At 40.2% G+C, this 13,176-nt stretch overlaps 1 protein-coding gene across 3 annotated transcripts in view; it reads right to left on the reverse strand.

The window, feature by feature from the left end:
• DCAF1 (DDB1 and CUL4 associated factor 1) overlaps window positions 1–13,176 on the reverse strand; it is a 73,555-nt gene that overhangs the window by 26,444 nt on the left and 33,935 nt on the right. For all 3 annotated transcript variants that reach the window (XR_012380893.1, XM_073901299.1, XM_025884761.2), the window contains exons 10-17: window positions 11,389–11,568; window positions 10,137–10,346; window positions 9,080–9,249; window positions 5,737–5,861; window positions 3,519–4,782; window positions 2,735–2,933; window positions 1,705–1,787; window positions 1,038–1,122 (exon numbers count right to left, since the gene is read on the reverse strand). Coding sequence is in view for 2 of the 3 variants with exons in the window: in XM_073901299.1 (XP_073757400.1) it covers window positions 1,038–1,122; window positions 1,705–1,787; window positions 2,735–2,933; window positions 3,519–4,782; window positions 5,737–5,861; window positions 9,080–9,249; window positions 10,137–10,346; window positions 11,389–11,568 (2,316 nt within the window). In the remaining variant the exon portion in view is untranslated. The remainder of the gene's footprint in view (window positions 1–1,037; window positions 1,123–1,704; window positions 1,788–2,734; window positions 2,934–3,518; window positions 4,783–5,736; window positions 5,862–9,079; window positions 9,250–10,136; window positions 10,347–11,388; window positions 11,569–13,176) is intronic.

Genomic DNA, 13,176 nt, shown 5'->3' on the forward strand with positions numbered 1-13,176 from the left:
GTCCCCACAGTTCTCTTCTCTAGCCTCCTTAATGATTTCATCCAGGTTCATGGCTCAAGACTATCGACATGTAGATAACTCCTGTATTTATATCTCCTATCCCAGACCTCTCTCCTGAACTCCCATTTCATATATTCAACTGTCCATTCCCTACTTGAATGTCTAATAGAATAACAAACTGCATGTGTCCAGAATCCCAGGGCCCAGCTGTTATCACTTCTCATCACCTACGCCATGCCCACCTGGGGCCAGCCCCACTGCAGCCCTCACATGTGGGCTGGCATGACACCCTCCTAACTGGAAAGCCTGCTCTTGCTTCTCTCACAGAAACCAAACTCACACTTTAGGACCTTTACATACAATCATGTGTCCTCTGCTCACCCTCCAGTGTCTACATCTCACTCAGGAAACGTCAGAGGTCCTAACAACACCCTATAAGATGCTACTATGATATGTGTCGCCCCCTTCCAACACTGACCTGTTCCCCCCTCCTCTCTCTCTCACCTCCCAAGTAAGGGCTTTTCCCTTGACATTCCCTCCACATAAAACACTTTTCCCCCAGATATCTAGAGGACACCACACCACCTTCAAAACACTCCTTAAACATCACCCAATCAGTGATACTGATTATCCTAGATAAAATACACAAGTCCATCACACCACCACCACCACTTCCTACCTCTTACCCTGCTTCTTTTCCTTGGTAGCACTTACATCTAACATATCATATATCTGCTTCTATATTTATTGTCTCCCCAGTGAGGCTTCATAAAGGCAGGGACTTACATTTCACCTAAAACTAAATAAGTATTTGAAAATAACTGCTGTGCTAATGACATCTTTCTCGAGTTGCCAGATTAGTTCATGTTTGGTCCCATGTAACTTAGAACTACTTTATTACATTTCTAGATTCTATCTAGAAAAAATATCGCTAAGTAATCTGTTATTACCCTTAGGACTGTCCTTCAGTCCAGAAGCTTTGAGTACAAACAAACTGGTATAATTAGCTTGAAAACAGTGGTTTCTAAAGTACTTACGTGGGCAATGTCTCCTTTTGTACCTATGACCCGATCCTGAGAATGCTTACTGAACTCAACATAGTGATCTTCTGTGAAGGAATGCCTACAGACAAACAACGGAAGTACTTAAGCGATGGACCTTCAGAACATACTCACGTCAACCGACTGAAAATAAACATGATTCTCAGCCTCCTGCCTGACCATACCCATCTGAGGATTCCCAGCAACCAAAGAGAAAATATTGTACACTTAAGATTAAAAAATATATATATATTTCCTCCATGTTTGACTAAGAAGATCCAAAAGAATTAATTATAAGTAATTAACAGGAGTTACTTGGTTTAAAAAAATGGCTAATAGGCCACCCATGTCTTTGAAATATACACCAGCCAAGAGTGCAACTGTCATATGTGAACATGAGAAAATACACAGATGTGCCATTTTGGATTAGTGAAGGGTCAGTTGTGTGATGGGAGTGGTAAGAATACTTGTTAAGAATATCCTGGAATTAAAAAGGATACAATCTTATTAAACATAAGCCACAGATGAGGAAGAGAGAAATTAGCAATAACTCACAACATTTGTCTTTTCCCAAAAGGCTTCAGTTGAAGAATTGGATGAAGGAGAATATAAATTAGCTAAATTGTAGAACAGAAAGATCAGGGTTATAAAAGTAGTTACATACTTCATATCAAATACTGATTTCATTCCCCAAAGTGCAGACAGAGGCTGGCTCCAAGTAGCAGATGTCAGCAGTAAGGACCCATCCTAAAAGAAGAAGGAGGCCCACAGTGGGTAATCATGTGTTTATATAAATGCTCTCTGACATTAGCATTTTAAAATATAAGCTTAAAAAATACTGTCGTATTATAAAGAAAATAGAAAAACTCCAAAGAACCAAGAAATTGTTGAAGCTGCTGGAATTTAAGTATGTATACATGCAATGTCCTAAAAAAAATACTTAAATTTAAGAAAATTCTAAATCCTCCCGACCTATTAACAAAAAATACAATAGTTCCAAGGGTAGAGGAAGAGAAAACTTGGAAAGAAATCAAGGATGGTTCCTCCTTTCTTAATATTTGGCCATATTCCTCAGTCTCCCTCATCTGAAAAATCAGTCAACTGACAATATTTGCTAGACTTTCTTAAAGACTCTTACAATTGTTTCCAAAAAAAAAAAAAAAGCCCAATAAAAACTGAGTTTTCTTTACTCTAAAACCAGGAAAATTATCCTTGTCATCTTAATAGTCCTGACTTTTAGAAATAACAAAGGTATCAATTCCATCCATAGAATACTAATAAACCATGACCCACTAGAATCCCATAATGCGTTTCCTAAAAACTCACAGTACCTTGCGATTTTTCTTCCTGACACAAAAGGAAAACTTTTGTGATAATTGATAAGACTGTTTCCATCTGAGGCGAATTAAAAAAAAAAAAAAATACACCCACACACACCTCCCCCTCTTAGAAGAGGACTGGTAAACTTTTACTTGAAGGGCCAAACAGTAAATACATCAGGCTTTATAAGCCATACGGTCTGTGTCACAGCTACTCAACTCTGCCATTGGAGTACAGAAGCGGCCACAGACCATACATAGACGGATGAACATGGCTATGTTCCAATAAAAGCTTATACATAATGCCAGCCCACAAGCTCATAGTTCACCAACCCATCTAAGAAGAATGACTGAGAACAACCTAGGCACCCTTACCCTAGAAGGTTCAAGATGTGTGATAGCCGAGTTGTGACAGTTATAGCTGGCCTCCTCCTGTCCACTAAACACATTATAGAGCTTCAACTGCCCAGTGCAGGTGCCAAGCATCAGGAAGCGCTCTCGTGCTGAGAATGCACAACAAGTGAAGCCACTCTCATCCTCATTGGCTTCCCTGAACACTGAAATAGGACGGAACCTAAGCAAAAGAGAATCAAAGACAAAGAATGCACAAGGACTCTGAAAATAGAAAACTTTGCTAGAAGGATGAAAGAAGAAAAACAAAGCATTTATATTTCAAATGGGTTCTTCCAAAATATCACAGTAACCTTCAGTGGTTCATTTTCGTTTTAAGCGAGAGAAAAGGACCTCTACTTCACAAATTTAAACAATAACAAAAATCCCCATGTTTAAAACCTGCAACCCCATCATCTTTATGTGAGATTTGTGAAGAATGAGAATAGGAGACAACTTGGACGAGCACAAAAACAAGTTTGGAAGTCTAGTTAGGCACAGCATGGTGCATGGGTTCTAAAAAAAATACTAGTTCTAACAAGAACACAGAGTATCTTAACAATATACAACAATCACACAAGGAACCCATGCTTGACAAAAGGGGGTAGAGTCACATTACTCATGTATTCACATAAAGTGACAATCATTGGTATTTCAGGCCAACAAATAGTCTGGCTTTCTGGATTCATCACTCTACGCTGGTATCACCCCACATTTTGATTTAAATAGCAGAATCATTCCAATTCCCAGGGAGGTGGCCTCTCCTTACCTGCTAAAGATAAGGTGCCTATCAAAGCATCCGCCATCCACCCCTCCATACTTTGGAAATGATGCCCTGCGGTTTAGCCTTGAGGTAAAGTTTATTGGCGCTTGCCGCCTCTGTTTTGGCTCAGGACATTGATGAGGAGTAAAGAGAGAGAAAGGTGGGCAGGTGGCAACTGGGTTCTTGCAGCGAGCATGCTGCTCTCTAAGATATTCTGTGATGATACTGTCCAGCGTAGGCGGGGAAGGAAGATGTCTGTCCAACTGTTTTTTTATGGCTGGGCTTTGGCTGTAGGCGCCATGGTCCGACTTCTGCCGCAACACTCTGATTTTCCTGCCATTGCAGGGTGATGGCCTCTCTCTGATAAAACTGATCCTACCAATCAAGGGGGAATTGCCTGCATAAGATGGGCCAGGCAAAGCTAGTGAACCCTGGGGGGGCCGTGGCTGAGGATGGGCAGTGGGGGCAGGAGGGGCGGAGGCACCCACAGCAGCATGGCTTCCCAGTCGAGTTGCAATGCCATTGGCGATGCGAGGGGTTCGGGGAAGAGAGACAGGAGAAGCAGCAGCAGTGACTGGGGTGAAGGCAGATGAATGAGAGGCAGCAGTCATGGGCAAGTCAGCCTCTTTCGTCAACACAGTTGCTGTCTCCCCAAGCCCTTTAGAAATGAGATGGTTTCGTATCAACAGAAGCAGCTCTTTCTCAGGGAAGGAAATCCTTGATTGGGCAACAACATCTGCTTTTTGCAGTCGTGCCAGAGACACGTCTGTGCCAATGAGAAGTGGCTTTCCTGACACTCGTTCAATGAGCTCAGCAGCATACTTGCAGAACTTGACATGGTCACTGCGCTTGTCCTGCAGGACAGGCTCCTTCATCAGCTGCTGGATCTGGCAGCTGCTGAAAAGAGGCAGTTTGCTGATGATCTGCCGGACAGTGCTACTGCGTGACAGGCCCACTAGGGCCTTGCAGGCCAGAGCCCTTATCTGGTCTGCATCAGTGATGGGCATCTTGATGGACAGTAAGGACAGGAGCACCTTGATGCCATTGTTGGACTGGACCACATTCCACATCTTGGCCAGGGTGTGCTCGCTGCTTTTGGGAGTCTGAGGCAGCTTTCTCCGAGGAGTTCCAGAGATGAATTTGCCAATACTGGAAATTCGGTTATCTGGGCCACACACACAATTGATGATAATCTGAAGTGCTGACTTCTGAATTTCAGCATCATGGATAAAGAACTCACCCTCAGCCACTCCCAAAATAATGCTGATACCTATGGAGGAGAAATACAAAACATTTTATATTGTTCCTCATAAAACAGACAACTTCAATGATTGCTCCAGAGTGAAAATTTAGACTTCTATTCATTTCGTTCCACTTAAAACTACTATACCTTTTTATTAAAGTACAAGGAATTGTTTGAATAAAATACAATCAGTTCTACTACACTGTATCTTAATGATGCAATACCTCATACGCAGTTGTTAAATAGGGGAATGATGTCAGTATTACGTGGAAGACACCACGGGTCATGTGCAATTTTTCCTGGGTAAGGTGAGCAAAAACAGCAAGAATAAATTAAAACCTTTAGCAGAAAAGGGAAAAGCCCTCAGGTCTGATTGCCACAATGGCATCAGAAACCCTTTCTGCTATATATGAAGAAAATTAAAAAAGTGGCTGCACCTCAGGCTTTCTCCCCAAAGTGGTGGTGCACCCCAAGACCCACAACCAGTCACACCACTTTGCATGCTCACCTTAGCAGGAGCCCTTACCAGTGTACTGCTCTTAATAAAGTATATTTTCAAACAAACCATATTTTCCTTTTGTTCTTGTGTATGATAGCTTTGGTCCATTCTGAGTGGCTTGCCAATTACTGATTTTGTTAGGGCTCAGCTTACAAATTTGCTTTAAGATTTTTACTGTCTGCCCCAACCCATTTTTCCCATAAACTTTATTTTCAGCACAAGACTGCAGAGTACAAGGTTTTCAAGAATGAATACGTCCCATCATAGCACATGTACCACTCAGAAAATCTGAGTTCACTATCACAACTCCCTTAAAGTGTACAGCACAACTTAGATGGGACAAGGCACCCTCCACTACTACTTTCTGTTCTAATATTGCAAATTAAGTAAACAAAATAGACAAATTAAGTAAACAAAAACAGAACAGCAAATAAAAACACATCCAGAGCACGCAATCGCAAAAATGGAAAGGTACAACCTACCTACAGTGGAGACAGTGGAGCCAGCCTCATCCAGCACATCCACTGATTCTGCCAACTGGAGCTGGATTTTTGGCACAACAGTGAGAATAGCCAGGACATCCAAGGCAAAGCGCACAGTGTCATTCCTGGACAGGAAATACAATTACTCATATGGAAATTAGGATACAGCCAAAAGAAACAACAGTTGAGAGAGAGAGAGAGAGATACACAATGGATCAGAACTACTACCTGTGTGGCTCCATCCCTAGCCGTGACATCAAGAGAGGACTTGTAAGTTACCGTGATATTACTTCCAAAACAATGGGGATGGAATTTTCACCAATCCCCAATGCTGGTAAGGATGTATAAAGACAAATGCTCTCAAACTTTTGGTGGGAACAGAAATAGGACCCTCTTTTGAAAAAATAATCTAGAAATAGGAAACAAGATTTTTAAAATGTGTATAAGTTTTAGCCCAGGAATTTCACCTGGACGAATCTGTCCTAATCAAAAGTACAAACAAGCATTTATGTGTTAAGATGTCCATTATCGCATATTTAAAATAACAAAAGAATTAGAAAATCTACAAAGACAATAGGAATACACGTGTGTTAAATTATGGTACACTCATACGATGAACTACTCTGCAGCTACAGACAGGTGTTTTCAAAGAACTATAAAGGACAAAGGGAAAGACTCAAAATGCAACATTAATGAAATAGAAAACATAAGATATAAAATTTTGTCTGACAGTAACAGTTATTGAGAAAAAGGTAGAGAAATGAAAACTCCCATATCCTGCTGAAAATGGTATGCAAAATCTACTAAATATGAAATGCAGGCGCCCTACAATCCAGATTATATACGTCATATCCTCAAAGAGACTCCAAAAGGTCTTCTGTGGTACCATTCACTTGATAGCAAAAAAAGAAATAACAAGCACTAATGTCCATCAACAGGATAATAAACTAGTATAGCAATACAAGAGTTCAAATAAATATCACATATAAATCTCAAAAACATAAGGGTGAAAAAAGCAAGCTGCAAAAGATACATACCAGATAATATTTATATTAAGTTAAAAACATACAAAAAAGTACATCATTGTTTACATACACACACATATGTATAATATAAAAACATGAAGAGAATGCACTTCATAAGACCGGTCACTGTGGGGAGGCAGAAAAGGAACTGAGAAAGAAGTAAGTAATGCCACCACATGCCAACCCTGGGTACTGAGTAGTTGGTTTATTAGTCTCTGTACCTTTTTGTATTTTGAATTATTTCATAAAAAAGATGAATTTGGTTAAATGCTATGATCTCAATTACGTGTATTTACATATGTTATGGAAAAAAGACTGGGGAAATTATCAGTGGCTAAGAATAATTTTCTTTTCTAAGGTTCTGTATATTCTAAATCGAAACAAGTATTTAATTTTATTTCTAAAAATAAACTTTTAGGGGCTCCTGGGTGGCTCAGTCAGTTAAGCAGCTGCCTTTGGCTCAGGTCATGATCCTGGGGTCCTGGGATCAAGCCTCACGTCTGGCTCCCTGCTCAGTGGAGAGCCTGCTCTCCCCTTCCTTCTGCCTGCCACTCTGCCTACTTGTGCTCTCTATCCCTCTGTCAAATAAATAAAATCTTTAAAAAATAAAAAAACTTTTAGGGATGCCTGGGTGGCTCAGTCAGTCAAGCATCTGCCTTCAGCTCAGGTCATGACCGAGTCCCGCATCAGGCTCCTTGCTTAGCGGGGAGCCTGCTTCTCTCTTTGCCTCCTGCTCCCCCTGGTTGCACTTTCTCTCTCCTTCTCTCTCTCTGACAAATAAATACAATCTTAAAAAAAAAAACTTTTAAAGGATATATTCCAAACATATATTTTCTTAGTAATACAAATATGGATTTACCACTCAAAAAATGTATTTATAATCTTCCTAGTTCTTTTTAGAGCTTTCATCATCTTTTCAGCAAAGTTCAAGTAAATATAATAACCTACTTTAATACTCTAATAAAACAGTGGTTCACAAAATGTGATTAGGGGACCCCAGGGATCTCTGAGGCCCCTTCAGAAGGTCCTGTGATGTAAAAACTATTTTCATATTAACACCAAGGTGTTATTTTTCTTTCTCATTATCATTCTCTCACGAGTAGATACTGGAGATTTCCAGAGGCTAGGTCATATATGAAGTCACAAAAGAGTGAATACAGCAGCAGATATGAGATATTAAGCAGACATTTAAAAACCCTGCTGAAATTATCTGGTTTTATTCTGGAAATTTTTCATTAAAAATGCTAATATGCAATGAGTTCAGATTATTTTTAAGTAAATTCATAAATATTTTTACATTTTCTCAGTTTTATTTTCTAATTGTTAACTATCAATAGATTTATCAAACACAACACACAAAAACTCAGAGGTTCTCAATAATTTTTAATACAGTGAAGCGGTCCTGAGACCAAAAAGTTAGAAAATGGCGGCTCCAAAAGTATCTCCCTAGATTTAATATCCTGACACTTCTCAAACAAGCCATATGCACCCTAAATAAGCCCGTCTTGTCTTTAATGGCAATGGCTGGATAGGGAAAGAAGGTAAAGAACCACTCTTTATAAACTTCGTTGCTGTCTTCTCTCCAGATTCTATTGTTTCCAAAATATAGTTTTCATTCTTTTACATCATCCTCAAATAGAACCCACCCAACCTCCTGATTCTACCACCTGTCCTTTGCTGAGCCTCATCCTGCTCTGCCCAAACAGCTCTTAACTGAATTGTGAAAATCTTAACAAAAGCACAAAATAGTTTTATGTGAGAGGAAGATAAACATTACATGTGGCTATCAAGCAGTAGAGAGATATTTAAAAGTCTAAGTACCAAAAAATACTGGACTGCAGTCTCAAGACAGGACTTCAACCCCACCTCTGCAGCTTCTCTGAGAGTACAGATGTTGATCCCTGCCTATTGTGCAGTATTCATCATTGTCAGAACCATAAATATAAACAAGTACTCTATAAATTAAAAATATTATCCTCCTGGGGGACCTGGGTGGCTCAGTCGGTTAAGCATCTGCCTTCGGCTCAGGTCATGATCCTGGGGTCCTGGGATCGAGCCCCGCATTGGGCTCCCTGCTTGACAGGGAGCCTGCTACTCCCTCTCCCCGCCCCCTACTTGTGCTCGGCACTCTCTCTTGCTCTAACAAATGAAATCTTTAAAAAATAAAAATATCCTCCTTAATCTAGTTTCTCAGATTCATTCCCCAAATTTCAGTTCAGTTCAACAAATGTTTGCTATGCATACGCTATATACAAACCAATATCAACTTTACCAAAAAGCAAAATCTAATTTCATTTAAAACCGCTCTCTAATCCCACCTTGCATAATAGGTCTTCCAATTGCAGGCAATAGAAATAAGCTGCAACAAGAGTTGAACACAAGAAAGTTTGAGGAAGACTTCAGCTGGTTCCCAATACAGTTGCGCTGGGCCATACTCTATCAAAAACTCCATCATTTCCACAATCTGTTCGTGAGTATATGAACACGCCTATAAGGAGAGATACATATCATTAAGGAACTCTATCACCTGCCTGCTACCTTCTTCTCCATCACAACTCAAAGGCCAACAGGTTTTAATAAAGCTAAGTAATAATAGCTTTCAAATTCCACAACTGAGTCAGCAGCCCACATGTGAAATAATGAATATATGTTTAACCTTTTATTTATAACCAGACTTACAATACATTTTGCCCAAAAAGGGTAAGAGAACATTAAATTTGTTGGTGCATATGTTTCACAGCTAAAGAAAGAAGCACCACATAAAATAATTGGTTTCTTCTCAATTTGTGATTTTTAAAACATGCAAATATTAATCTTCACTCCAAAATACAGCAACTAAGTTCAAAAATGATAGAGAAATGGAATAACAGATGTATCCTTTCAGAAAAAAAATTCCACACAGAAGGAGGTAAGATATCTAGTACTTTTCATAAAAGAAAGCCCTTTTATACACACTCCAGTTCATCTTTTAGTTCTAATATCCCAGAAAAGTAGCAAGTTACAACTGGGAACAAAACAGATCCCTTGTACACCCATTTTCAAGTATTCTGCCTCCACACAGGGCAATTATAATCCAACAATGGACATCCCACACTGGACATGCCACACTGATCTGAATGAGTTTCAGGCCTAATACACTATGGAGAGCTAACAACTTTCCCTTTTAAGACAAGGTCCTCGGGCGCCTGGGTGGCTCAGTTGGTTGGGCAACTGCCTTCAGCTCGGGTTATGATCCTGGAGTCCCAGGATCAAGTCCCACATCGGGCTCCCCGCTCAGCGGGGAGTCTGCTTCTCCCTCTGACCCTCTTCCCTCTCGTGCTCTCTCTCATTCTCTCTCTCTCAAATAAAAAAAAAAAAAAGACAAGATCCTCTCACCTTGTACGGGGGTTGAGGATGGACGAGAATGCCACCCTCAGTCCTCTGAAGTGACTGCTTCACTTGTTCCAATTTAATGGCCAGGTGGGCCTCAAAGTACTTGCGCAAGGCCATGCAGGTGTGTTTCCCAGTTTGGCGGCTGGCAAATATTTCATCATCGCTCAGAAGTGCACCCTGGTCTTCCAAATTTAGAATCTCCAAAGTACTGATCTATTAAGAAAGAGACAGAATGGGGCAAAAGGGGAGCAAGGGAAAAACAAAAAAGTAAAAGGAAGAAAAGGATTACAGTAAATGTTTATGCTCAACAACACTGACAAACATCAAAGCTAATCTGTCTACACAACATGCTAAGAGTAGCCATATGAAAGCAAACCAGTTATTGAAGATAAAGTGTTTTTTAAAAAAAATATATTTTACTTGTTTGAGAGAGACAGTGAGCGAGAGAGAGAGAGAGCAGGGAGACCAGCAGGCAGAGGGAGAAGCAGGCTCCCCGCTGAGCAAGGAGCCTGATGCGGGACTTGATCCCAGGACCCTGGGATCATGACCTGAGCTGAAGGCAGACGCTTAACCGACTGAGCCACCCAGGCATCCCTGAAAATAAACAGTTATTGAAAAATTACATAGCTTGGGGTGTGTGGGTGGCTCAGTCAGTTAAGCATCCGACTCTTGGTTTCAGCTCAGGTCATGATCTCATGGGTCAGGAGATTGAGGCCCATGTTGGGCTTTGTGCTCAGCACAGAGTCTGCTTGGGATTCTCTCTCTCTCCCCCTCTGTCCCTCCCCCTACTCGCACACATGCACTCTCTCTCTAAATTAAATAAATCTTAAAAAAAAAGAAAAGTTACATAGCTTTTTAAACATGTTGAAAGACATTCTGGCCAAAACCACTGCTTTTAGGAAGATAAAGATTAACAACACAATTCCCCCTATGAGATTTCTATATTCAAGACAAGTCTACAATGGCACAGAGTCCTCTAACCACTTAAGAGGAAGAGAAACTTGTGAATGCAGGGAGGAAAAAGACTTCATTCACAAAGAATGACAGCAAAATTCCTCCAGTCAAAAGCTTCCTCTCAGGGTACCTGGATGGCTCACTTGGTGGAACATATGATCAAGTCCCACATTGGGTGTAGAGACTACTTATAAATGAAATCTCAAAGAAAAAAAGTTTCCTCCCTCCAACACTACTGAAAGGCAGCAAAGAGAAGCAGGACCCCTATTCCTCACAAAGAGAAGCCATTGAGAAACCTCACCAAATTCACCAGACGACGAAGACCATCATAGCGGTCAAAGAGCTCCAACACAGCCCGGAAGGAGAAGCAAATTGAGAAAAACATGGTAGCATGGCAGCATCCTGAGGCATGAGAACATTCCATTAACCACAGGGTATAGTTCACCACATCAGACAGAACATTGTGGGGATGCATACAAACCTGCAAAAAATAAATAAAACATAATTTTTTAAAATTTGAGGCAAAGGAACCTTCAAAAGGCATGAAAAATTCACCAGTATAGCTAGGTATTTTTGCAGAATGCAATGTTCATTACTGATCCAATTCATTGTGAGTTTAAAGCTTAAGGTTTAACAAATGAAATTCTGTAACAATCTATTCCAAACCTGAAAACCCAAATTTAGATACATACTTAAGTCTGAGCTATATTTATTGAGTGCCAAATTTTGCAAATATTTACATCCTTTAATGATCTCAGTGCTTGGTTCCATAAGTATTAGGATTCCCCCTTAAAAGATGAGGAAGAGGGGTGCCTGGGTGGCTCAGTTAAGCGGCTGCCTTCGGCTCAGGTCATGATCCCAGCGTCATGGGACCAAGCCCCGTGTCTCAGGCTCCCTGCTCAGTGGGGAGCCTGCTTCTCCTTCTCCCTCTGCCCCTGCTTGTTCTCTGTCTCTCTCTCAAATAAATAAAATCTTTTAAAAAAAAAATAAAGAGAAAGAAGCTCAGAGAGACTTCCCCAGGGACTCCTGGGGGTGACTCCCCCAGGGTGATAAAAGTGACTGGGTCTTCTGATACTAAAGTCTATCCAACACTCACTGATTCATTTCACACACATTCTGATGTCTCTTAGCAATGAATTCTAAAGCACTGCCCAGGTTCACTTTTTATTTTTACCTTAGCCATAATTAATTCTGTATATACATCCACAGATTAGGTTACTATTCTCAAGACTATATATCTTTGCATAATGTTGATCTCAAGAAGGAAAAAAATTAAAACTAACACTTACCTTATTAATATGCAAAGATGAACCAAGACATAGCCCAAGAAGAATTTACCAACTTCACTCCACCAGAAAAGCCATACCACATGGAATATTAGAAAAATATTCCAAGCACAGAAATGATAAGAGCTTCCCTAGGTGTATCTAGGGACCCATTATTTTTCCAAATGTTAACTCATAATTTTTTTTTATCACTAAATAAAAAAGTAGCTGGAAAAACAGAAGAACCAAATGGGGAACCTCTGGAGCCCGAAGAACAACTGGAATTATTTTATCATCTCCACCACACGTTATTTGTTAACATACACAAAGCCTCATCTACTGTTTTTAAAACAAAATGACTCAAAATGCAAAATAGAACTTCATGAGGGATGCTTGAAAAGAGCCCAAAAACTAATACTAATTCAACAGAAATGGCAAAAACTAAATAAAGCCCCTAGACCTCAATTTATCTTGCTTGTTTTTATTCACAGAGTAAAAAAACAGGGGGAAAAATGACCTTTTGTAAACAATTTTACATTTATTTTTTTTAAGATTTTATCTATTTCACAGAGAGAGATACAGTGAGAGAGGGAACACAAGCAGGGGGAGTAGTAAAGGGAGCAGGCTTCCCGCTGAGCAGGAAGGATCCCAGAACCCTGGGATCATGACCCAAGTCAAAGGCAGATGCTTAACAACTAAGCCACCCAGTCGCCCCAACAATTTTACATTTTAGAATGCTTTCTAAAGGTCATATATTCATGCTCTTTGCTTTTTTTTTTAAGATTTTATTTATTAGAGAGAGAGAGAGAGACAGCGAGAGCAGG

The sequence above is a fragment of the Callorhinus ursinus genome, unplaced genomic scaffold (genome assembly GCF_003265705.2).
Source record: "Callorhinus ursinus isolate GAN/ISIS: 27379988/994484 unplaced genomic scaffold, GSC_fseal_2.0 scaffold15, whole genome shotgun sequence".
Lineage (NCBI taxonomy): Eukaryota > Metazoa > Chordata > Mammalia > Carnivora > Otariidae > Callorhinus > Callorhinus ursinus.